Source organism: Tyto alba, unplaced genomic scaffold, assembly GCF_018691265.1.
Source record: "Tyto alba isolate M040663 unplaced genomic scaffold, T.alba_DEE_v4.0 Super-Scaffold_2, whole genome shotgun sequence".
Classification (NCBI taxonomy): Eukaryota; Metazoa; Chordata; class Aves; order Strigiformes; family Tytonidae; genus Tyto; species Tyto alba.
Genome location: NW_024881282.1, coordinates 83,039,597 through 83,063,667, shown reverse-complemented (window position 1 = coordinate 83,063,667; position 24,071 = coordinate 83,039,597). Strand labels below are relative to the sequence as shown.

Below are 24,071 nucleotides of genomic sequence, written 5' to 3'. Positions count from 1 at the left end.
GAAGCACTCGATGGAGAAATAATGAAGCTTCAGCCACTCTATCCAAGTCCTGTCCCTGATTTAGGTTGTGCATTTTGGAATAGCTCTGCCAACAGATGGGGTTTGAAAGCATCATGTAACAGAGAAATGCTCATCTAGGCTGTCTTTTCACTGCTGTGGTCTCTGGATTATGGCAATGGACAAATTCTAGTCTGGAAATTTCTGGTCTCCCTTCCCACCCAGATTTATGACCACTTCTGCTAAGCCACAGAAGTTCTCAGTGGTTTATACATAAGATAGCACCATTGTTTCGGGTCTTCTGGATTTCATCCATAATTTGTTGAGATTAAAAAAAAAAAAAAAATCCCAACAAAGAGAAAACTAGCACCCTGTTTTTTGGGTTAGACTACAGAAAAAGGGTAGGAGATGCCTAAGGCACCCGATTCAAGGGGCAATGTGAGAACTAGAGGTAGGTTAGTGGGGACACAGAGAAGCTGGCCAAGATATTATCAAACTCTAAAATGAATGCTACAGACCAAATCACTCCAAGCAGCTGAGAAGTAGAGAAAGTAGAGAAGCTGAGAAAGGAGGCTTGACTCTTCTAGTAGAAACAACCATCTTCTCTCATGGTGTCAGAGTACCTGACCTCCCTTCTTTCTTCTGATGCTTTCCAGCAACCCTCTCATCCCATCAGGGTTGATAAAAATTGCTATAACTTGTCAATGGCTGAGTCCTGTCATGGCAGGGCATTATTTTCCTCAAAAAAAAATGTTTCTATTACTAAGACTGACTTCTGAAGGCATCTTTTAAGGACATGTCTTCCCTGGGGGGGTTGGCACAAATGGAGATATGTGGGTGCAAACACCTAGCCTAGGCATGTTTTAGACTATCACGTGTGAGAATGGCTTGCCCTGCAGGTAATGATTGATCCCAAATAGGTGTGTCTTTTAGAGCACAGATGCTCTGTGAAGACCTCCTTACTCCCCTCATCCTTTCCTTCAAGGAATAAAAAACACCATTAGTAGCCTTCAGTGACTAAAAAGCTAATCAATGCACCTATTATTTCCTGCCCATACCACAACATTTAATAAATTAAGAGCTACTTTTGTCCATTAATTATTTGCAGACATTCAGACAAGTTTGGGAGAAAATTAATATCCTTCAAAATCACGTTAATTAATGCCAGAGTTTGGCATACATCACACACTGAAATCAAGCTATAACATGTATGGCAAGCCCAGACCTTGATAGAAAAGTAAACACTTACCTTTCTTGGTTTCACTTTGTCATGATAGTCATATTGAAAAATCCCCTTGTAGCTAAGTCCTAACCACCAAGGAATTCCCTGCTTGTCCTGGAAGAGAAAAGAGAGGGAGTTTTATTAAACGGGATGGAGAAATTCTGGAGATTTCCTAGGTTGTTATTCAAGGTGAAAATTTGTTTCTAAGCAATACCTTTGGATATCATGGGTGCTGTTAAATTTACTCCTGCTGAATTTCCTCAAGTCACAAAGCTCCATGGTGTTTAGGAGAGATCTGTTTCATTTTTGGCCATAACATATAAAACAATTGAAAATGCATCATGTGATCAGGTTACTTAAAATGCTGATAGGGGAGGTGATGAGGTTTGACATGGGTCCCTTGTGCAGTGGTGCATCCTCTTTCTCTTCCCTGTAAATTATTCAGTCTGAACACTGAGATTGGAGAGGAGGGAAAGTGAATCACCCAGCTGACTTGAATTATGTGGAGGGATTTTAGCATTCATCTTGAAAATGCAGCAGTAATGGGATCTGAGAGCTACCAAGTGATAAGGTCTGACAGGCTTGGACCCAACTGCTTTGTGTCTGAGTGTGCAGTAAAATGGCCTTATGGAGTATAATAGCTGATATCTGATACCAGCCTCTTTGCAATTTACTGAACTGGAGTCCTCAATGAAATTACATCTGTTCTGTTAATGTGATAGAGAATGGCAGAGTAAAATGCAGCAAAACCAAAGCCCCCACATCAGGCAGAAGCAAAACCTATTATGTGCAATATCTGCTGCCTCATTGCCGCTCACTGGTACTTATTGATCATGGGGAGTTCACTGGAATAGCTTTCAGGTGTTTGCAGGCTTGAACACCCAGCCCAATCCACCAGATCTCTCTTGGTCAAGAGTAGTCTAAGAGATCTGGATGGAAAGGGTGCTGGAGGGATCCTGCCCTCTCGCAAAAGATGAGGCTAATGTTTTTCACAAAATGTCAGCACGTTAGCAGGAATAGACTAGAAACACATCTCCCTGAGACAGGTACTGTCAGATATTTGTGTTTTTATGGTACCCTATGTGTGCAAGATTTTACAGACATATGAAAAACTGTATGATCTGTGCACTGAGATAATGATGAAACACATCAAGACTTCAGGGGTGATAAATGAGGGAATATGCTTGGGGATTATAGATCTAGCTTTCTTCATATGTTTATTGATTTATCTGCTTAAAAAAAATAACAAACCCTACACAGCTGGTCAGGCAAGGAAGTAATAATAGTAAAAGTAACAACAACAACAATAATGATAATAGACTGGAAAGTTTGGTGATAAATCATTAGACAAAAAAAATAAGCAATTTAATGAATACCTGCATGAAATCCACATAGTGAGAAGTGGAGAAATGTTTGGGGAGATATGTTATCTCTAGGGTATGGGCCAATGATTTGGCATTAAAAAGATGTACTCTATCTGTATCCATCTACCTCTATCTCAAGTGAAAGGAGTTACAGTTTGCAGGTCATGGCTGGCCCTAGTTAGTTGCTCATGGATCTGCAGTCTGAGAAAAATCTGACTTCCTGGAACTACAAAAAGGAGTGAAGCATTGAGTCTGCCAGCGATGTGGCTAGCTTGTCCCTTCAGTGCTGGTTCCCTGGAATTACCAGAGCCTGTGGGCTGAACATCTCCAGCACAATAGAACTGCAAGAGTTTTATCTCCAAGAACAGGATTTTCCTCTTTGTATTTACCAAACATTCACTACACTGTTGAAGTAAGTTTATCCGACCACAGGAAGTGAAACGAGACTTTAGTAGCAGTGTATTGTATTCTGAAAGCAGGACGGTTATTTGTATTTTTCTCCCTCCGGCTCCAACAACAGTTTCATTCAATAAATGACCCTTTTTTGCAGCACGTACCTTTACTGCGTAATAATGTACTCCGTATGTTGGGAGCGATTCTACAATGCTCATGTAACTGCAAAACAACACATAAGAGAATAACGAGGCTGAGAGGATGATCTGAAAAAAAAAGCTTTAATAAATAAATAATTAAGTACATAAATACTTAAAAATAAAGCATTAGATGAGATGGGAGACATAATTACATATTGTATTTACAGTCCAATGTACATACTTCCTGATAAAACAAAGGTCACAAGAAGTCACTCTTATTTCACTTACTTCACAATTGCTTGACCTCTTGTCTGACCATTTAGTTTCTTGTAATGTTCAATGACTCGATCCTCACTGGAAAGGAAGAAATGAGATGTTTTATATAATGGCAGTATCATGACCAAGAATCTTGCCAAAAAGTGAAGAAGTACTTCTGTAAACACAGCTACAGACTGAGGGAATTAAAAGATGCCAAGCAAAAGTTAGGTGAGGGGATTTGATGCAGCCTAAGGTAAACAAGGAGGACTCACAGACTCAGAATAAAAATGGATTTGTAAGAGCTGGCTTTCTGGAAGGACCCTTTTTGCTCACAAACACAATATCTATGTGTACAGACTTTTTCCTCTCTGAGTTACTTTCCTTATCTACAAGCAGTGCTCATGATATTACATTGTGTGGCAAACAGATGTATGTTGGAGCTGCTCAAGCTCTGCTTTGTCCTAGCTGGTCCAACTTCTTTCCAAGCCCATCAAGTTCTCTGAAAGATAGCAAAGCTTTCAGAAATTGGTGGCCAGTAATAGCCCTAAACCTCACAGGTTACTCCTCACTGCAACTGCACAAAGCCATGTACAGGACCACTACTGGAAGTTACTCTGGAGATACCTCTCTCAGCAAGAAGTTGAATTCCTAGTGTACACAGAGGCAATGTCTCTAACAGCAGGTTAAACTGTGCCAGTGAATGTTTCCAAGGCACTCAAACTTGGGTCCTTTCACTGTTAAAGTACTGATGTGTCTTTGCATACTTCTGGGTTATACAAACTTTCATTCCCTAAGGCAGTTCCTGGCTATGCACTGGGAGTTAGCCTGGGCCAGAGCCCATTCCCAGCACTGCTTTGGAGACCAGGATAGTTTCATGGTATAGATGGATGCTGTTTCACACCAGTGGGCCTCTGTGTCAGAGAACAGTTCTGGGTGTGTTTGATGAATGCATGTTGAGGCATTCACCTATACACGGTAGAGATGAAGCATCCAAGAGCCGATCAACATGACCCAAATGATAGACTGAGAGATATCTGTAAGTTCACTTTTAAAGATTCTCATTCCTTCTTCTCCAGTGACTAGGTAGCAGGAGAGCACAGAACCAGAGCTATTTGATGCATACAGTCAGCTGTGCTAGTGAGGTCACAGCATGACAATGTGATCTCCTTTCAGAGGTTCACAGTGCTCTCTGATTTCAGTAGCATTCCTCTCAATCTATGGCCATGCAAGTCATCACAGCCTCCAAGCCTGGTACTTTTGGACTGGTCTGACTTTGGTTCTTCCCTGACTTCCAGCCATGTAACACCCACAGGACCAGCTCTGTTACAATGGCATGACAGAATACTCCAGCCTGCAAGTTTAAGCCAAATCTCTTGCTCTTTATGTTGCAACACCAAGGATTAGGAATCTGTTGAGTCCCTCTGAGATACTGTACACACCTTGACAGTCCAAGAGCAAGGAAGCCTAAACTACCTTTAAGCCACCTTTGTGCCCTCCCCACCTGGCACTGCGTAAGCTTCCAGTAATACCAAGTGTCTAATGCCATCATGCTGCATGTGGTTTAGGCTGATGTGAACTGGCATTCCTCCCTCCTTGCATTTCCTAGGTCCAGCTGGGGCCCCTAATGGGGCTGTTAAAGGCAGCCACATGGTTGTCCACCATGCGGTAACTCTTCCCAGGCGGAACCGAAGCTTTTTTTATTGCTAGACAGTGTGAAAGAGCACAGCAGTGTGGGATGGTCTGGTAGATGGCCACAACTGCTCAGAGATGCCCATGGGGACTTCTGTGGAAAACTGCAAAGCATTTCACTAGCCCTGCTAACACAATTCTGTTTTCTCATTGCTGCCTTCCCCATACACAGCCTTGTGCCAGACAGATTTGTGTGGAGCCAGAATCTCTCTAGAGAGAAGTAGTTCATCTGTTCCTGCTGGGCCCAGCCTTCATAATGCTCTCAGTGGTGTCACAGGTAGAGGCTACACAGAACCCGCTGTGACATCACACACAGGATGTTCTGTTTTGTGACATCACAAGGAGGACACACTGCACTGTGACATGACAGGCAAAACATGCTATGCACAGATGGGGCATAGAGCCTGGCACAGGGGAGCTGAGGACTGTGCATCCACCCCTGGTGCTGCTGGGAGGACGGGAGAGGAACGGAAACACCAGTGTAGACAGAACAGTGCAATTCAAAGTAGACAGTCTGGCGGATTGTCAGCAGGGCCAGCTGTTCCCCCACAGGCCTGTCATTTGTCTGAGAGTAACTGCTTTCCTTACTCACCAAGTGACTTCTCCCACTCATTCTGAAAAAATAAAAGGGCTCTTTTTGGGGCAAGGTGAAGCAATGTCCCACCAGTAGGCCATTGCATGCACAGGGTGCTGACTGAGTCAGTGACAAATTACACGGGTAAAGGAATGGTCCAGCTTTTCTGTCAAATCCCTCAGAATAATTTTAATGTTTCAAAAATTATCTGTAAGCTGTAAATTCAACAGCTATGAAACCATATTCAGCCCACTGATCCAAGCAAGTACCGCAGATGTTATGGGCGTGCACATGAAGGCAGAGCCTGGGTCTCCTGCCATGATTATCATAAACAGGATTACTTTTGGAGCAATAACCGAATTACATGAGTGTTCAGTACTGGAAGATCTCCAAAACCCATCGTTCTTAATAAAAAAGATAGACAGAGAGGGCTTACAGCCCTTTGAAATTACCTAAAACCATGATTACATGTGGATGCAATTCCTCTCCGTCTCAGACAGGAACAAACCAGGAGTGACTTCTCAGAAAACAATGCAGTCTCTCCCGTGGAAAACACTCTTAGCTTTGGTTTCCATTCTGCCGTTTATTTTACAGATCAAGCTCTCATATTGATGCCATTCAAGGAAAGGATAGATGTACTTACATACTGACTATTTAATGTGATTCTGGATGTGCTCTGCTTTCTTACAAAAGATTATTAGGAAATAATGGATATGTTCCAAGACCATACCCCTTGGGTAGGGAAGCCCATCGATGGCCCATTTCCTTCAAAAGGACAGATGAGATGTCAGGGAACCTTCCTGAACAGTGGGATGAATAAAGTTATGTTCTCATCCCATACTAAAAGATGTGGGATAGTCCAGGCTCTTACCCAGTACTCCTAAACAAATGCAGGCAACACTCTATACCTCCATTGCCTCATTAGGGTACCGATGACCTTCTTTTCCATTGTATAATGTTTTGATGTCTACAGATGTTAAGTGCCAGATAATATCATCCTTGTTTCTACTTTGGGACAAAAAAAAATAAAGCCTGTTTATCAGTTGAGCCATGAATATTTAAGAGTGGGATATGCTGCCTTTCACCTTTCTACAACACTGAGCTAGTCACATTTTGGGGAAAGAAACAGAAAGTCTAGAGCACGATTCATCCTGACAGCAAAGGGACCTGAAGGCACCTAGCTTAGATGGGGAGGTCTACATTGAAGAAACGTTCATGGCCAGATGAATCCCACCCCCAGCTGTGTGACAGTCGCTTCTCTAACAGTTCTTTGAACTTCCTTTTCATTCTCTGTGCTCTGTGCAAGAAGAGATCATCCAGCACAGAGGTCGCTTTCTGCCTCCAGCTCTGGGACAGAGGGGTAAGCCCAGCATGTGCCAGGGGAAACAAGCAAAATCATTCACGGGTCAGAAGGAGCATTAGCGGAGCTTATAAATGTTCTCCCTTATCATTTCAGCTGTTCATCTGTGAGTGGCTGCCATGCTGCTATTGACAGCTGGGAGAGTGCTGGGACGCTGCCTGGACCACCAGCTGACGTCTCCTCTCCCCCAGCTCTGGCTTGTGGTGTGTCCGTGCCACAGAAACTCAGTCATAACGCAGGGCTGACAGAGGATGCTTAACTAATGTGGAGACACAGAGGCTGCTGAAGCACTACCATCTGTTTGCCAGCTCACAAAATATTCCCCCCAAAGCTGCAAAAATTAGTACCTGGATGATATCCTGCAGCGGACAACTGATAAAAATCTTTAGAACTACTAAGAAATCCCTCCTGTCCCATCAGTTTATAGAACTGGATGGCAGACAATGTGCAAGCAAATGCAGGGCCAGAGTTTCTCATCATCAGATTCAGATTTTCAAGAGTAATTGTTTCCCCCCTATCTTGCCAGCACACTGAACTGTTTTAAATAGCTGTCTACCCATTGCTGCGCTTTACTGTTGCTCTGTTTCTAACTGCTGTCCACCGTGATTATATACTTGAACTTACTAATGTCTTTATTTGCAGTCATATGCTGTCCCACCAAAGCTAGCAGAGCATCTCTTAGGGAAAAAGGACCGAGAGCAGGATTAGAGCCTCAGGTCTGTATTGTATTAGAGAAGCTAAATAGTGATTTTCAGCTGATATTTTGACGTGAATTTTCTGGCAATGCTGATGCTTTAGGTTAAGCTTGCATTCAAAGTCTGTTGGAACCTGGGAGAAGTCCGTCTTCTCCCTGGTCTCCTGAAAATTCCATTCTAGCACCCAGTTTTGTGCTGCTGCATCTCCTCTATGCATTCTTACTGGAAACCTAGTACTGGGGCTGGCTTACTGGAGAGAATCTGAGTTGAGATAAAATGGAATGACATGGCTGGAAAGGAACACTGTGAACTAACACAGGTTCTCTCCTGCCTTATCGTGATTAGTTTTGTGTCTAAAATAACAAATGCTGTCAGTTGTTTCCATGCATGGGCAAGAGAAATCAAAACTCAGGGCTGCAGTTCCTGGACTGTGTGGGAGGAACAGAAGCTCTGCTTTGATTTAAAAGAAAAAAAGAAAAACAAACTCCTTCTTGCTTCACCTGTAATCAGTGATGCTAAGAGATGCTTAAGAACAAGATATGCAACTGATCCTTAATCTGTAGAGAGCTGGAAACATAAACTTGATGATATAAAAACTACAACCTTCATCTTTTTTGTGATGTCTACAAACCTACAAGAAGAGGTTACAGTGATGGGAAAGGCCTGCAGCAAGAGTATACAACCAGGACACTGCATGACAGTGGAGCCAGAGGCACCGAACTACTGATTCAGCCAGCCCTTGCTGCATCTAAGAATACAGGACTCATCTTGCTGGTCTTACTACGTTAGACAGGAGCAACAGGTGATGCTTTTTCATGGTGTGTGATGGAAATGTTATATTATTCATGAACATCTATCATAGTATCTTGCTGAAACTATCATAGTATTTACTTTATCCATTTTATTGCCTCTTAGTTCATTTCAGCCTATACAAATATATAGCACAAGGTTTGTTTGTTTGTTTTAAAATAACTAGAGCAATTACCCATCCCACCCTTAATGTTTTAAATGTTTCTTTTCTGGAGCTGGAAATTCACTTGTTTCTGCTTTGTGCTAGTGCTGAAGAACTGCAGCATAAAACTGATTGCACACAGAAAGGAACAGGATGATATCTGTATCCAGTATGTAATCTGCATGAGATGCAGAAGCATCAGAAAACAGTTTTAAAAATCTGCCCTCTTAGATCACGGAAGTTTGATCTGTACTTCAGAGGCTTTTTGTCTGATTGATAAGCAGCCTTTTCTTGAGAGCATTCAGCATTTCGAGAGTGTTTATGAAAAAGCCACCATTAAAAAATAATGAACTACTGATGTATGAGGTTTCTGAGACCTGGTTACTGAAGTGAAATCACAAGGGAGTCACAGGACTGTAGCCACTGGTTTTATTACCCCATTGGAAACAACCAGCTTCCTGACCTGAGACCTGTTCTCAGTCACATGGGAGCTCCCACAAAATTAAGTACAGCTGGAAGAAGTGCTGTACCTTGTGTATAACTGTAAATACTTGCATTCTGAGCATGAGGTTTTCTTGCTCAGGTGACATGGCTCTTCTTGCTTTGGGACTGAACATAGCCCAAATCCAAGGAGGGTGTCTTATGGACAGAGATGGTCCCAGACCTCTCTGAGATTTCCCAGAAGAAGTCCTTAACGTAGGCATGTTGACTAACACTTGCTGATAGTGGGGGCAGACAGATCCTGCTGGGCAGATGGGGCCTGACAGGCAGTCTGGGTTGTCACTGCTTTCCTGTGTATGGACACCATCACAGGCAACTGAAGCAAAGGCTGTGTGGGCACTCTAGTAAGGCCTCAGTCCATGTTGCTGCTGAAGGGTCAGATCTGCCTTCCTTGTCCATGGCTACTTGTTCCCACCACTCCTCTTGTGGTGGCTGTTAGCTGGAGCTACCAGGCTGTCAGTCAGACCAGGCCACAGATCTGGTTGGAAATGCACTGCTTTTCAGTGTGTGGGTTAGTTTGTGGAAAAAGGAAAGAGGTGCTCCAAAGAGGGAGGCCATTCTTCTTCCAGTGAAATGGCAGCCTACATTTATCAATTTTTCATAAAGACTTGGTTTGGTTTTTACACAGAAACACCAGGAGACTGTGATGATCCCCAGCTTTTGTGTCAGTGTTTCTAATCTCAGCCAAAGACTCCAAGTCTCTCCTGATGTGCTCAGAAAGTGATTAGGAGACCTCATAGACTAGTTTGCCTACAGCTTGACACAAGGTACAGCTAATTCTGGTATTGTAGCCGTGCTAAGAAAAGTGGATGGCCTTCCTGGCAAAGGGAAGCATTGAGCTCATGAACTACAAACTGATTTGTTTCCTCTTGCTATCCTCAGATTATCAAGATGCAGAAATTAAAAGAGTAGTAGATACAGAAGTTCACTCCCACCCCCAGGCTTCTAGCCTAATGCTTAAAAGGCAAACATGAAAGAGGAACAAGCAGAAAATCAAGTGAAAGCATCTCCCCATTAATGAACAGTCTTTCCCCAAATTCTTTCCTATTTGCATAGATAACAGGGGTAGGCAGGGTGGCACAAAGAATCTATGTGTGGGGCATACAAAATTTAACTGTGACTGCTTCTACCCTGGATTTAATTTTCAGTGCAATAAAGACAGAGCTCCCAAGCTTCTACCTCCAAACATCACCTAGTTCATGTAGAAGGAGAAAAATATCCCTATTAATTCAGCTATGCGATATAGAGAGCACTTGCAAGATGAAGCTCGATCACTCAAAAATAACACAGAGCAGTACAAAACATTGACATTTCAAATTGGGAAAACTCTGCACAGATGTAAAGTGCTGTGAAGGGAAATGGCACATTATGCCTCTTGATTTCATCAGGACACTTGCACTTTTACAGTGAATTTTCTGGCCAGATATTACTGCAGCCATTTGTCAGACAGGGAATCTGAGGCCCAGGGTGGTAGCTCTACTTGTGCTGAATCATGCAATGGGTCAGTGGCGGACCCTGAGCTAGAAGGTAGGAATCCCTGCATCCCAGTTCCACTCTCAGATCACTTATTGCCAGAGCCAGGTCCTGGGTAAGACACTGCAGAGCTGATCAGCAGAGTGATACATTACCAGTAAGCGAGGGAAGGATGCTCCTTCAGTGCTGGCGTTGGAAGGGCTGGCAGCTTCTTTAATTCATTCCTTACAACTTCATTGCTGAAAGAGAGTTCAAAAGGAGGATCAGGCTACAAGAAAACAACCACAGTATTTGATATGAGCTGACCTAGCTGGCAGGCTGATATGGCTCTACATCTGTTCCTCCTTAACCAAAGGCATGGGGGTTTCCTTTTTCTTCTCTGTTTTATGGCAGCCCAGTTAACTTTTCCCTCTGTTATCACAATTGGAGAGAAGCTATCCCAGATGTTTATGTTGAAGCCCTTCCTACCTGTGACTGGACACAAAAGCCAGCATGTTACATGTCACTGAGCAGGGTCCCACGAACATATTCATACACAGAAAAAAGCAAGGGGAAGAGAAGAAAATGCAATAAAGCACCTTTATTTAGCGTCTCACAGCCTGCTCCGAAAAGTAATGATTTGCTTTCCTAGCATCACAGGTTTTAGCCTCTTGCCCCAGTGACCTGGCCTTTGCACACCATTTTCACTGATAAGACTCCAGCTTGAATTTACGTCCTGCTGCACAAAAACCTCTGTGGGACTAAGCCCAACCACTTGGCTAACATTCTCCTCCCTGCAACTTTTAGTGGCCACACTGGCCAGCTGGAGCAGCATCACTGCACACCAGTGAGCAGGGAGAGCTCATGAAACAGGCGGCAGATTCTTGCCGATGAAATGAAACCACGGGATTTTCTCCTACAAACCCAAAATACCTCCCTTCCCACATTTAAACACACAAGGAATTGTGTGCACATGAAAACAAATCCCTCAAAGTCTTGGGAAGGAAGGAAGTGTTGCTGTTACTTTTAAAATCATGGAAATACACAGCCAAGAGGGCAAGACAGGGCACTGAGTAGTGCCAAAGAATTAATGTTTATTGGCTTACTTCTTAATAGCACTTTTTTTTCTCTCTTCTAGTACCCTGCCCTTTACCCTGCCAAAAACTGTGGCTGTCCTTGAGCTGTGGAGAAAGATATCTCTTCCAGAGCTCCATATTTCCCAGGCCACTGGCTTCTACTGTAGGGCAGCAGGGCCATTAACCAGGCAGGCAGGTAGTCTTGGCATTCCGGGATGTAGACCAGCCATCCTAACAGCTGCTAATGGTCCAAGGAGCCCTTGGACATTCCAGGTCACCCTGAGTTTTGTTCTTGTCTCTGAGACGATCCGTATGGTGGCTCATAGAGATGTGATACTGCTTCAGTTGTTGTAAAGGTCTTCCCACAGCATTTCTCCATTTGCACATCCCAGCAGCAGGCTCTGCCTGAGACCTAGGTGGGTTTGCCTTAATTGGAGTTTGCAGATTAATTACTAGGTTGGACCATAGAGTAAACCACTGACATAAATCCTGGAGCAGTCATTTTGGGTATGTCTACAGGCATTTTTTATGGTAGTTCCCTGATGATCAATTAAGTAGTTTTAAAAGAGGACCACAACTTCTTGTCAAAACAAATCTACGACAGAGGTGTTCAAGTCTCAATTAGGTTCAGATTTTGCAGAGTGAAGATGTATAAAACAGCACTTATGACTAAGGCAACCACTTCCATGCTAAGCATATAGAAAACCATTCCACAGCACCTCATATGCCAAGGCAAATGACTCTTGACAGACAGTGTTTGAACACCCACTCCTGCCTAAATCCCATGGTCATTTGACCATCAGATAGATCTTCCTTTGTAAGTGCAAATGCTCAAAAACTATTCAGATTTTTTCTTCCACAGCAGGTAAATATCTGCACAAGTCTGAACAAGAAGCTGCTCTGTTCTGTGTTATCTGCTGATCTGGCTGCTCTGTTCTGTGACTGACAGCCTAGAAAACAAGATGTTGATGTTTACAGAGTTTACTGGGTCTGCCCAGGGACATCTCCTCCACAGCATGTGCATACTCAGCTCTTACTGAGCTTTTTGACATTTTGAAAGAAACTGGGAAAAAAAAAAAAAGAACCTCACACAATCGGAGCACAAGCAGCAGTCACTGCCCCCAAGTGAAGATTTTTTGAGGCTGGCTGCTCATAGAAGGAAGTTGAGAAATTTCCAAAACTTTTCTGGGAAAACGGGGAGTAATTTCCAAACTGGGACTTTCTGAGCCCAGAAAACTGTCAAATAGGGCAACATTAGTGGTGACTAAGTATCTTTGAGAGTCTGGGAAAAAGCCTGAATCAGTAATGGCTCCCATAAAAGAAAGGGCTAACACCAGTCAGCTCCATCTTTTCTGTCAGTGTGAGGAGCAAAGCTTGCTTGCACTGTGATAAAAAGTCTTTTAAGAATTGGAGAAAAAGACATTCTTAGTGATGTTGTTGGATGGGATTAGCATTTCTGCTCAGTACCTAGAAAATACCATAAAGGTAGTGCCTCACAACTTCGGAGCGCCAAATGTATTTCAGGTAATCACTTCCAAGAACAAAAAGGCATTTCATTCCTTGGTCCATATATTCACTGTCTTCTGGCAAGACTTGTCTCAAGACAAATGAATTTACCCTCCCAAAAGGATGTCAAATCAAGAAAAAGGAAAAAAAATAATGATTCAGGTTGAACTAGTGGCCATGAGGTCCCTTTCCTCTTGGATACTTTTAAAACACCAAACCCCTTAATTTTTAAAATGTTTCCAGCAGGATCACAAAAGGTTTTGTACTTACTGCCTTTCCCGCTCTTTCCAGTGAAATATCTCAGTGTGTTTATTTTATTACTGTATTTAGAAAGTGTTTGTTTAATCTGGTCATTTGTGCTGCATTTATTTTATATTTGAAAGTGTCCAACCTTCAGGGTTGTTGTATGTGGAAGGGTCCTTTTGATATAGATTTATTAATATGCAGGAGAAGGGCTCCAAACACACTTTCTCTGTGTTCTCTAGACCACTTCATTCCTGCACTATGGTGGAAATTATAATATCTAAAAGACTGAATAACAATATGAAAACTGAACTGGGAAAGTCATATGCATGGGTTCCTCAAAGCTGGTTAGATATCCAGAAATAAGGTCGACTGGCTGGAGAATGGACCTGGAAAACAGAACTGAGTTTTGGTCTTAGTTCTAGTACTGCCCATTTAATGAGTCTTGGCCAAAGAGATTAGTCACCACATCACAGTATTTCTATCTACACATGGGGATAAAAGGCCTACTTAGCCACTTCATAAGCATTTTGTGAAAAACAAGTTTTTGCAAACTGGCTGCAATAATTTTGAACAAGATTACATATGTAGTTGTCTCAGGCAATCCATACACTTTCCAGCATGTGTAATAACAATGATCAGTAACAAAACAAAACTGCAGGTTAAAGGTATCAGCTGCTCTCAGCATGGTAATTCATTCTGTTGAATGCAAGAAGAAATGCAGAGTCTGAGATTCTCGGATTAAATGGTACCATTTGAAATACAGATTCTAGGATCTTCTCTATAATGTTACAAGAAGGCAGTCTGGATTTTGTAACCCCTTAACAAATTCTAATTGGCTAAGTGTCACTGGGTTACACAGAAAGAAAAGTAAGCCTGAAACTATGTTAGATTACCATCTGTCCAAACGTTGAAATTATTGTGAAATTCTGCTTAACAGGAAACTGGCTGTTTGCTTTCCTTCTTTGTTATTCTTTCATATGTTGCTGGGAGATACGTGGAATTCATTCGAAATATCTTATATTGCTTAACTGGAAGAAAACTAGCAATGAGAGCCTGTCTGAGGAACTAGCTGCAATGATTCAGGATTTTGTTTTACTTCAGGTTTTTTCTTTCCCCTCTTCAAACTGACGGACAAATGATCAGCATCTGTTATTTCCAGCTGCTTTGACATAGATGCTGTTTAAGGTTGAAGAGCTGGATTCTGAACATTTAAAACCCAAGTTGGTATGAATTTTCTAGAGATTTGGGCCAATGTCAGACTAGACTCTAAATCTGGTAGGACTGATTTAGGGGAAGAATCTCAACTCTTTTAACAATATGTGATGGTGCCCCCAAAATTAGCCAGAGCACCCTGATTCCCTCTATGTAGGCCTAGAGAGTCACACCTGTAGGATTTGTGTTCATCTAAAGAACTGAAATTTGTCCTGCCCATGCTCTGCCAACCAAGTATGACTCAGCTCCCAACTAGAAACAAGATTAGCTTGAGCTAATAACCTTTACATCTGTCTGCAGGATACTAGTTTAGGAGCTTTATACACGTGATTCTGTGCCTTTGAAGTCAAAATTTTTGCAGCTAGTAACAAAAAGCACAGATCCAATCTTAAGTGTCCTGTTCAACCTGAGAATCAGCTGAACAGGGATACTCAATTGTCCTAAATTCAGTGGTATGTCCCAGCCTGTAAATCTTTTTCAGTCTTGTCAGCCGAAGCATTTGGGGATTCTCATAAATAATGTGAAAACCACTCTCCTTTAAAACCACTCTTCTTAAGGAGAATAACCTTTTATTTTAAACCTTGCTCTGCCTAAATTTGTATCAGCTAAAAGATGTGACCTTTGTACAACTCTGCTTGCAAAACACTGAGTTGGACCAGGCCATTTAGAGCAATCACTAAGAAATACCTTCCTTAGGTGATCTAAATGGGTTCGGGAGCTCAGGGTTTCTGATGGGCTTGTTTTTAAAATGAAACACACATAAGAAACGGAAAAGGGCTTAGTCAAATTGCACCCTATAGATTCCAAACTGATCTCTCAGGGCTATTGTAGCATCTTAGTTTAAGAGACATAAGGGCAACTCGCACTATGTGTTCTCCAGGATTACCAAACATTGTGCACTCATTGTGATGCCCAGGTTAGGCAGTACTCCAAGGTGGCAAGGATCAGTGATAAGAGACTGATGCATAATGATGCCCTACCAGAGGATGTAGAATGTGTTTGAAATGGCACATAATCCCCTTTTGGGGAAAGGAAAGAGAAGTACTATGAGTACAGTCATTATTCTGAGGCATGGGATGATTTCCTTAAAAGCAGCAGTGGGAGCTGCTGTCACTTTAGATGCATCAGTTCACAGAGGTAGAAAATTGACTGCTAGAGTTTGTAAGATCAGTTCTGGTGTTTGAGCTCCCACAAGGCCCCAAAAGCAGACTTGCAACTGCATTCAGGCGTCCTGAACCAGCAGCTTGTAATCTACCACCTGGGTACAGTGGGGTTTGGAGGTAATCACGCTCTAGCCACCATCATGTGCGGTGTCAACCTGCAGCTGAAATTGTGAGAAGTTGGCATTGGCTATCCCAGCACGTGAGGTGATTGGCAGTGACTCACAGGAAGGCTTTTGGGGAACAGCAGTTCTCCAGTCACTACAAATGAGCCAGTATTTATGCACTTTTCTGGATCAGGGACAAAGAGAAACTTGTGGTCTCACAGGCTATAAGTCTGCTGGTGGCAGCAGACAGGACAGGTGTGCGAAATCTGCAGTCTGTATTCCAAGCATGAAACCCTTTAGAATTAACTTATTTCTTCAAAAACAAAGCAGGAGTTCAAGAGTTCAGCCTTCATGCAATGTATGCTACCATGCACAACATATCTTTAAATCTCAGCAGCAAGACATTCACAACTGCAGAGCTTCTCTGTTTCAGAGTAGCCACTTTTATTTTAAACAGCATTTCAACATCACCTAACTTCAGACACTGAAGCTAACTTCAGCCCTAAGAGAAGTCAGAACATTTGTCTCCATCTGCAGTTCTTCTGGCTGGCCCCAGGCTTGATTTGCCTCCCAGATTTTACACTGCTGATATGAATAACCACAAATCTCAGCAGGCAAAGCCTTGACCACAGCGACCTCATGTTGACTTCAGTAGCACCTGGATCTCACCCAGCACATAAACCCATGCCAGTGTACACTGGAGGGGAGCTGCTGGACAGACATCCCTGGAGATGGTAAGCCTTCTCCTAGACCATACAGAGTCAGGGTAGCATTCTTCTACCTTCCTCCAAGAATAGGCTTTCAACTCCACTAATATGGCAGATTGTTTTGCCATCAAAGCACATTTATAAATCAAGATCGCTGGCAGTGTCAGCAAGTTGTTATTACAACACCACTTTTCTGCCTGGCTTGGGTATAAGGATTTCCCCTTCCACTTCAAATCATTGTGATCCACGGGTGAAAAGGACTAAGAGCTAACTGTTTTAATGGGGATGGTGATGACTGCCACACCAATGTGGAGGAAGCAGTTAACACCATGTGTTGAGGTATCTTCTGTGCTCTTAGACAAGATTCCTCATTCCTTTGTGGCCTAGAGATATGCACTGTGATAAACTCAACCATTCCTTTTATAAGGGACATCAAACAGCTTTTAGCAGATGGATGCTTTCCACTGGCTGTTTCCAACTTCAGGTCTGGAAACAGATACTTGCAGATAAAATGCTTTCAGTCCTATTACCCCAAGCCATCTGATTCCTTTCTATTCTGTGTTTCATAGTCTGAGTGTACACTTTGTGGGTGTCTTTTCATCATGTCCAAGATATTCTGAGAAACATTTAATATTGTTCTTCATTGCAAAACCAGTGGAAGATGTGGTTTATCACAGATATGAATGACAAAACTCTGCCTGGTCCAGCACTTCTGGGCTAAGCACTTGGCAGTGCAATGAAAACCAGACTGAAAAGTAAAAGATCTGCATGCACTCCCGTACCCCCTAAATAAACATTGCTGATATCTGAGTTATGCCAAATTGGATGGAATTGGAAAATGAAGCAAGACTCGACTTCTGTTTCTGTGGTCAGATGCATGTCAGGATTTTGCAAGCTGATTAAGGTTTTGAGAAATGGTAAGGCAGAACTTATTAGCAAGGGTTACTTTATGCCATCTCCAATTCCATGATGGGCAGGCAATATTTGCAATGCATTGTTCCTTTTCACTGATTTGTCTCAATTTTAGCTGGCTAAAAGTGCCAGTCCACCAGAAAGTGGAACCTGCCCGTTATTCACAGCCTCCTATGGGTGCACAGAGTATCATTAGAGTCTTCTCTCGGTGTATCTCAATGCTGACAAAATTAGGACACCTCTTTAGGCTCACCTGGCAATTCAACTTCACTGTCCATTCACAGAAACATTGTTTTCTTCACTGAAACTAACTTCAATGGATATTGTGGCCCTCCAGCTGAACTCATGTTCAGGCCAGCAAAAGTAATATATGGAATAGGTGAAATTTTGAGAATAGACAGTTCTCCTGAGGTTTAGGTGTAGAACTTCCCTATTTCTCATGTGAGGCATCAAACACCCACATCTGACTTTTGGTTGCTACTCATGTGTAACTGGCAGATACTGTCAACTTAAATGAAAATACTTGGGCATTTCATTAACAATCTTCTGAAACACTAAGCACAGTCACTTCTGAATTACTTACAGCAAGTCTGACAATTTGGCTCAAGGGATAGCGCAAAGTTCAGCAAAACCAATTATCTAAATTGTGATTTTGAGAACTCTGTCCAAATTCAAGCTGAAATATCAATTAGTGATGGAATTTTAATGTTGCCTCTGGCTGGATCTGTGATATAACAGTGATTGTAGAGTCATTTCCTTAGTAATTTCCTTCCGAAGACTAGTCTATTTCCTGAACTTCATGGGCATATAAAGAGGCTTGTCAACAACAAAGTCACAAACAATGCTGTTTGCAAGGCATGCTCTGGTCAAAGGCTGTGTTTTGTGAAGAAATTATTTCAGGATACACGACGCCTATGTCAGCAATGCATTCCTGCTGCTACACAGCAACAACTGAGTCGCATTGCTCACACAGTGATTTTACCAGATTCTTTCTCACAGCACACAATGACAAAAACTTTTAAGTTCACCTACCTTGAAAAATCTCCCTTTGCCTCCTGTAAAATTAAGAAGAAAAGTTAAAAATAGAAAAAAACTTTAAGAATGGCTGTTCAAGATTTTCCATTTGCAAAATTCATTTAGTAGCAATTTCCTGTTGTAATTGATTCCTCATGTAACTTTTGGAATCGGTATCTAATGTCAAGTGCTATGATACATGCAGTGTGCTGGGCAGATTAATGAACAAAAGGTTTGCCTAATACAGGGCTGATTCCTCATTCCACTAGTGGATACTCAAGAAATTGCAGGAAATAATGCTAGTAAATAAGTATTTTTGGGGTCAATGTGGATGCTACATTACTAGATCTCTGAAGTCTCAGTGACTTTGCAGCCTCTGAGACTGCAAATCCCCTGACTCTTTTTACAACTATTCTGATTATTTTTCTAGTAACTAGTCTTTCAAAAAGCCAGCTCACTGTCAGCCTTCCAGGAGATGCAAGACACAGGTTTCTCTAACTCCTTGCTGGGTGTTTGAGGGAGCATCTATCTCCCTTACTTATATATCTAGATATTACTAATTATTACTTTCACAGCCTGATGTTAAAGGGATAGGTAATATTCCACTTCAGTAGTTAAGTTAGTAGCTGAGTCTTACTGCATATCTGGCAAACCCTGAAAATCTGGTGAGTCCCCTCCTCAATAGATGTAACATACATTTTGCATTTTCCATAGGCAATGTGTATTTCATAGGATGCATGCTAAAGCACCTGATTTGACATCAGCTACACAGAAAGCACAGTGCAAGACTGTAATTTGTGCAGTGAGGGAGTTTCCACTGCCAAGAGGACTGGGTTTTGCATTCAGGTCTTTTGTCTTTATATCCACTCATCCACCCACAAAACCTGTCAGCCCATGTCCAGTGGTGTTTCAGTCCTGAGGCTGGGGTAAAGTTCAGAGCTTTGGTGGTGCTTCAGTTTGTTCTGGCAGCACAACAATTTCAAATAAGGATTCAGACTAAATCACTTCAGTTCTGATAGTCCTTTACTATCATCTTCCCATTTTCCTCTGAGTGAACTGAAGGGCAGACAAGCTTGCCTCTGGTTCATAGGAAGGAGTCCTTGAGCATATCATTATAGTTCAACACAGAGCAAAACCCAGAGGATATGCCCTTGGCCTGCACAGGAATGTGCATACCGAATTTAAAAAACAATTTTGTAGGGCAGATTCTCCATACTTCAGTTCTTTGACCTAAATGCTGCAGTGAGAAGTAAAACAAAATGCAGTATGATCCCTCTTGTTTTGCTTGGATCCTGTCACAGAAATGGGTTGTAGTAATTTCTGGTTACAGATAGCAGAGGTGTGGCTTGTTTTGACTGTTTTCATTAAGTTACACATCAAACTACTACAGGAATACGCGTAACATCCTGTGTTTGTGATGAGAAACAATCACAGCAACGAGGGTTGCAGTGGCAGATCTGGATCTGTCTGTACAATTACTAAGCGCTCAAGTTATTAATTAGGATGAGCAGACAATAGATTCATAACCCTATTGCTGCTTCTCACAATGAGCCTGTTGTTTGATGTGTATTCCCCCAACAGCCAATATGAGATTTCTATAATGTGCTTTTAATTGAGTCCCCCATCCTGACTTGCCTGCTTCATTTTTGTTACATAAAATTATTTTAATGAAGATTCAAATCCCTACGCATTAATTGATTCTTTAACATGGAAAGTGCTATAGAAGTGCAATGCATTGTTATTTATTAGTGCAGTCTGATGAGATAGCTTGTCTGCTCACACAGCTCCTCATAGCTACATGGCTGATGGTAAAAAAAATTAAGACTATACTGTATGAAAGGGAACAAGGATCATCTGACAGTTATTTCTGATCTGTTCCCACAGTCATGCTTCTAAAAAGAGATCTTTCACAAAAACCACCTCTGCTACCCTGAAAAGATTTCTCTTTGGAAACCAGAGATTTACCAAACCCTACTGGTATTTTCCTTTCTGACCCTTTCTGTCTTCCTGAAGAGGAGGACTTTCAAATACAGGTTTGTGGGTTTTTTTTTTTTTTTTTTTTTTTGGTTTGTTTGGTTTGGTTTGTTTTTTTTTATTCTGGAAAAGTTTTTTGGAAAGTCTTTAAACCATTCTGACCAAATTGGAGAATACAGACAGTTACATATGTAGAAGCTTATGGAGATCATCAGAGGGCCAAGATCCACTGGGAAAATAAATGCAAGTAAAGCCACTGGAGAAGAACCCATTGCATACGGATTTCACCTAGGAAATTGCATTCATCACTTAGATTTTCTCTGGCTTTACATTATAATCCAGGGCCTTGGATATTTGTGTCAGCACAAACACAATATACATTTATGTATGCAAAATGTTGGACAGTGGCATCTGCTCCATGTGTGGAAAGGTCTGGTTTGAGTGCCTTCTTTACCTATTTTGCATTGGTATAAATGAAGAAAACTGTGCAAAGACATCTTTCTCCTACAATTGGGGGAACCCCTACGCTTCCACACAGCCATTTTGGATTGGCAAATCAAAAGATTTAATGCAACATGAGGAAGCACAAAGTGAGAGAAGGCGGGTGCTTACCTGCAAGATGTATGCAGCCAGTTCAAACACCACTTCACTGTCAACCTCAATGAGTTCCTTGAAAGGTGAAGAAAACAAGAAACAGAGTTGAGCCTGGGCCCCTGTAAGAAGGACGTGCACCTCCTCCTGAATGGTAAAGCGTGCAGTGCCAGTTTTCTCCCCTGGCTAGGCTTCAAAGCATTCCCTGTGATCCTGAAGACCAAAGTGAGGGAGAACCTGCCCACTCAGATGTGGAGAAAGCCAAACATTCAAACATTCAGGCTTGGTAAATGAAGCATAACTGGATGTGGCATGAATGGATTCCTGGGGAGGAGGGAGGAGAAGGCAGGTGGAATGGGGAGGATCAGGGTAATTTTTATTTTATGGTGTGATTTAGTGAAAGCTAGTCTGGGAAATACATTTTTTCTACCCCAAATATCACCCATGCTTCAGGGGAGCACAGCCTTGTCCTTGGCCCACAGAAGCAAAGAAATGAGAAAATTTGTCTTCATTCAGGTTATGTCAAAGCTTTTGCAGAACTCCTCTGGCACTTGCTCAGGGTAAACTCACAGGAAAAAGAGTTATGTTCCCTCTTGCAGGATGGGAGCTCTGGTTTTAGCCCCTTCACCCCCTTGAGCACTGGGGCTGGGGTTGCTTTGAGAATGAGCTGTGACAGCAAATCTTTTGGTAGATCTTCACTGCGCCATTCTGTAGGATCCAGCCCCCAATGAAAGCAATCTCGGAGGGTCAAGTGAAATTGCAAGCATTTTGCTTGGACACCATGGTCACATGAAGGACACCGATGGTCCCATGAGATCCTCTCATGTCCTTCTGCTGTGCCTGAGATGGCAGTAACAGAACCAAGGGGTTCAGGCACTGCTCTGTCTGACTGTGTGGGATGCAGACCTCTCATCAAAGATGCTTGGGATGGGAGGCATGAGCATTTTAATCTTGTGGCCCTGAGTCTCTGGTCCCTGCTTTTGGGAAGATACTGTTTAGGCTTCTATTCTGCAACTAGAACTCCTACATTGTCTCCTACGTATGTGGCCCTGTAAACTGGGTCACTGTTCAGTTCACTACTGTGGTGGTTTTTCTGTTGTATTTATTTAAGCTGCTGTTTTTAATATTTTACTTCATCTGGCAAGAAACGAGTGATCTAAATATAGATCACTACTGTGATCCATGCTCCAGCCAAGTCATGGCCACACCTCATTTACAAGCCACAATCGCTGTGTTGGCTTGTCTCTGGCAAAATCAAAAACAAAGGGAACAAAACAGAGGATAAGATCCAGGTGTCCTTGGCTTTCACCAGTGCCAGCTTTTTAAAATAAGCGCTTCCTTCACCTCCTTCATAACAGCTCCTTGGGGAGTGAAGACCAGCTCTGCTACAGGCGATAAACACACCTTCCCCCGTTCAGCTAAACTGCCTGATTCACTCAGGCACCTGCACTAACAATGTGCATATGCCAAGGGAAGCGGCGGGTGCAAGACGTCGATTCAGCTGCAGGCAGGGCTGGGCTGAGGCAGTCAGGCATACCCCACAGCAAGGGGCAATGCAGAGTAGAACCAGTGCCTGGTCTTCCTCCCGTCTTGAAGCGCTAGGCATTGCATGGGCAAACCAGCTTCTGCAACCACACGCCGATGTTATGGCAAGTCCATACTAGTAGGTAAAGTGGGCCAGAGCCCATTCTCTGGCCCTGAGGGTACGAGGCATGGTATGAGGCTCATGACTAGACACCCTTCCTCCCTCCCCTGGTCTCTGATGGAGTTACCTCTGCTCTGCTGCCTCTTGGGAACAGGTGCTCATCCCTGAACAGTGCCCGAGCAATGCCTGGGACAGGACTAGTTGGCACAGGACAAAACCTGTGCCAGAGTGTGCTAGTAATTAAGCAGCCTGACTGATCAAGGGACAGTGCCCGATGCCAAGCCCTGTCTCGTTTGGCAGCTTGGCCTTTCTGGGCAACAGTAGCTTGCTGGTCCTGTGTAAAGGTTTGTGGGGGTGTGCCCATGAATATCTCATTATGCAACAGGGTGGGTGAGAAGGAGCAGTGGGCACAGCCAGACGAGTGCAGCAGCTAACGTAGAGCCAGCTGGCAACCCAGTGGACCAGCAGCCCCAAAATAAACAAGCGTCAGTTTTATTCTTTCCCAACTTGAGCAGCCCTGTACATGGTGATGTTTGCAGGTGCGTGTCTGGAGAATCAATGGGGGAAGGTCTGCTGTGCTAGCACAGCATTATATATGACACTTGCATCATACACAGTATGGTCTTTCTGATCTGCCAGGGAGCCTGGGGTGAAGGTGTCCATGGGAAGTCCAACTAGGAAGATTTTTGTGCAACATGGAAGCTTTCAATGTTTCGGAGCATGCAACACCACCTGCTAGCTGCAGGGGCAACAAGCACTGGCTGTGCGTAGACACTGAATTCCCCTTTCTACAACTAGAGGAATCCTTCAGTCATACCGGCTGGGTGCTCACCCTGCATCTTAGCAGAGACTTTTCACCCGACTTTCAAATTCAGCGCCTTTTTTAATAGCACATCTTGGCTTACTGTGGCTGAAGTCAAACGGGGAAGGACCCGCATGGGAGACTGGGAATCCAGCAGGGGCTATTTTTGGATAAAGATGACAGTCAGCTCGAATATGTGCAAAGTAATGGTTTTAGGAGAGGTCAGACAAAAATAGACCAACCTAGATCTGCAGGCACTTTTTTTCTTTTTCTCTTCTTCTTCTTAAGCTTTCTCCAAAAAAAGAACAACAGTGTAAGCTTTTCCTGGCAATACTTCAAAAAGGAACTTTCCCCAGGAACCAAAATGTGATGCTCACTGAGCTTGTTGCTGGAGAGGGCTGACTAAGCACATCTAATTGCAGCCTTGCCAGTGAGCAAAGCTCTGCACAGCGCAGCTCCACAGCCCTGCCTCTTTCCTGGGCACCGGAAAAAAAGGCATTTTCTGGCTTCTACCCTGAATTT

At 42.9% G+C, this 24,071-nt stretch overlaps 1 protein-coding gene across 8 annotated transcripts in view; it reads right to left on the bottom strand.

The window, feature by feature from the left end:
* Window positions 1-24,071, bottom strand: part of FRMD4A (FERM domain containing 4A) — a 377,000-nt gene that overhangs the window by 54,954 nt on the left and 297,975 nt on the right. For all 8 annotated transcript variants that reach the window (XM_032985843.2, XM_032985844.2, XM_032985841.2 and 5 more), the window contains exons 6-11: window positions 21,124-21,180; window positions 18,556-18,578; window positions 10,774-10,857; window positions 3,405-3,470; window positions 3,141-3,198; window positions 1,247-1,333 (exon numbers count right to left, since the gene is read on the bottom strand). In XM_032985843.2, coding sequence (XP_032841734.1) covers window positions 1,247-1,333; window positions 3,141-3,198; window positions 3,405-3,470; window positions 10,774-10,857; window positions 18,556-18,578; window positions 21,124-21,180 — 375 coding nt within the window. The remainder of the gene's footprint in view (window positions 1-1,246; window positions 1,334-3,140; window positions 3,199-3,404; window positions 3,471-10,773; window positions 10,858-18,555; window positions 18,579-21,123; window positions 21,181-24,071) is intronic.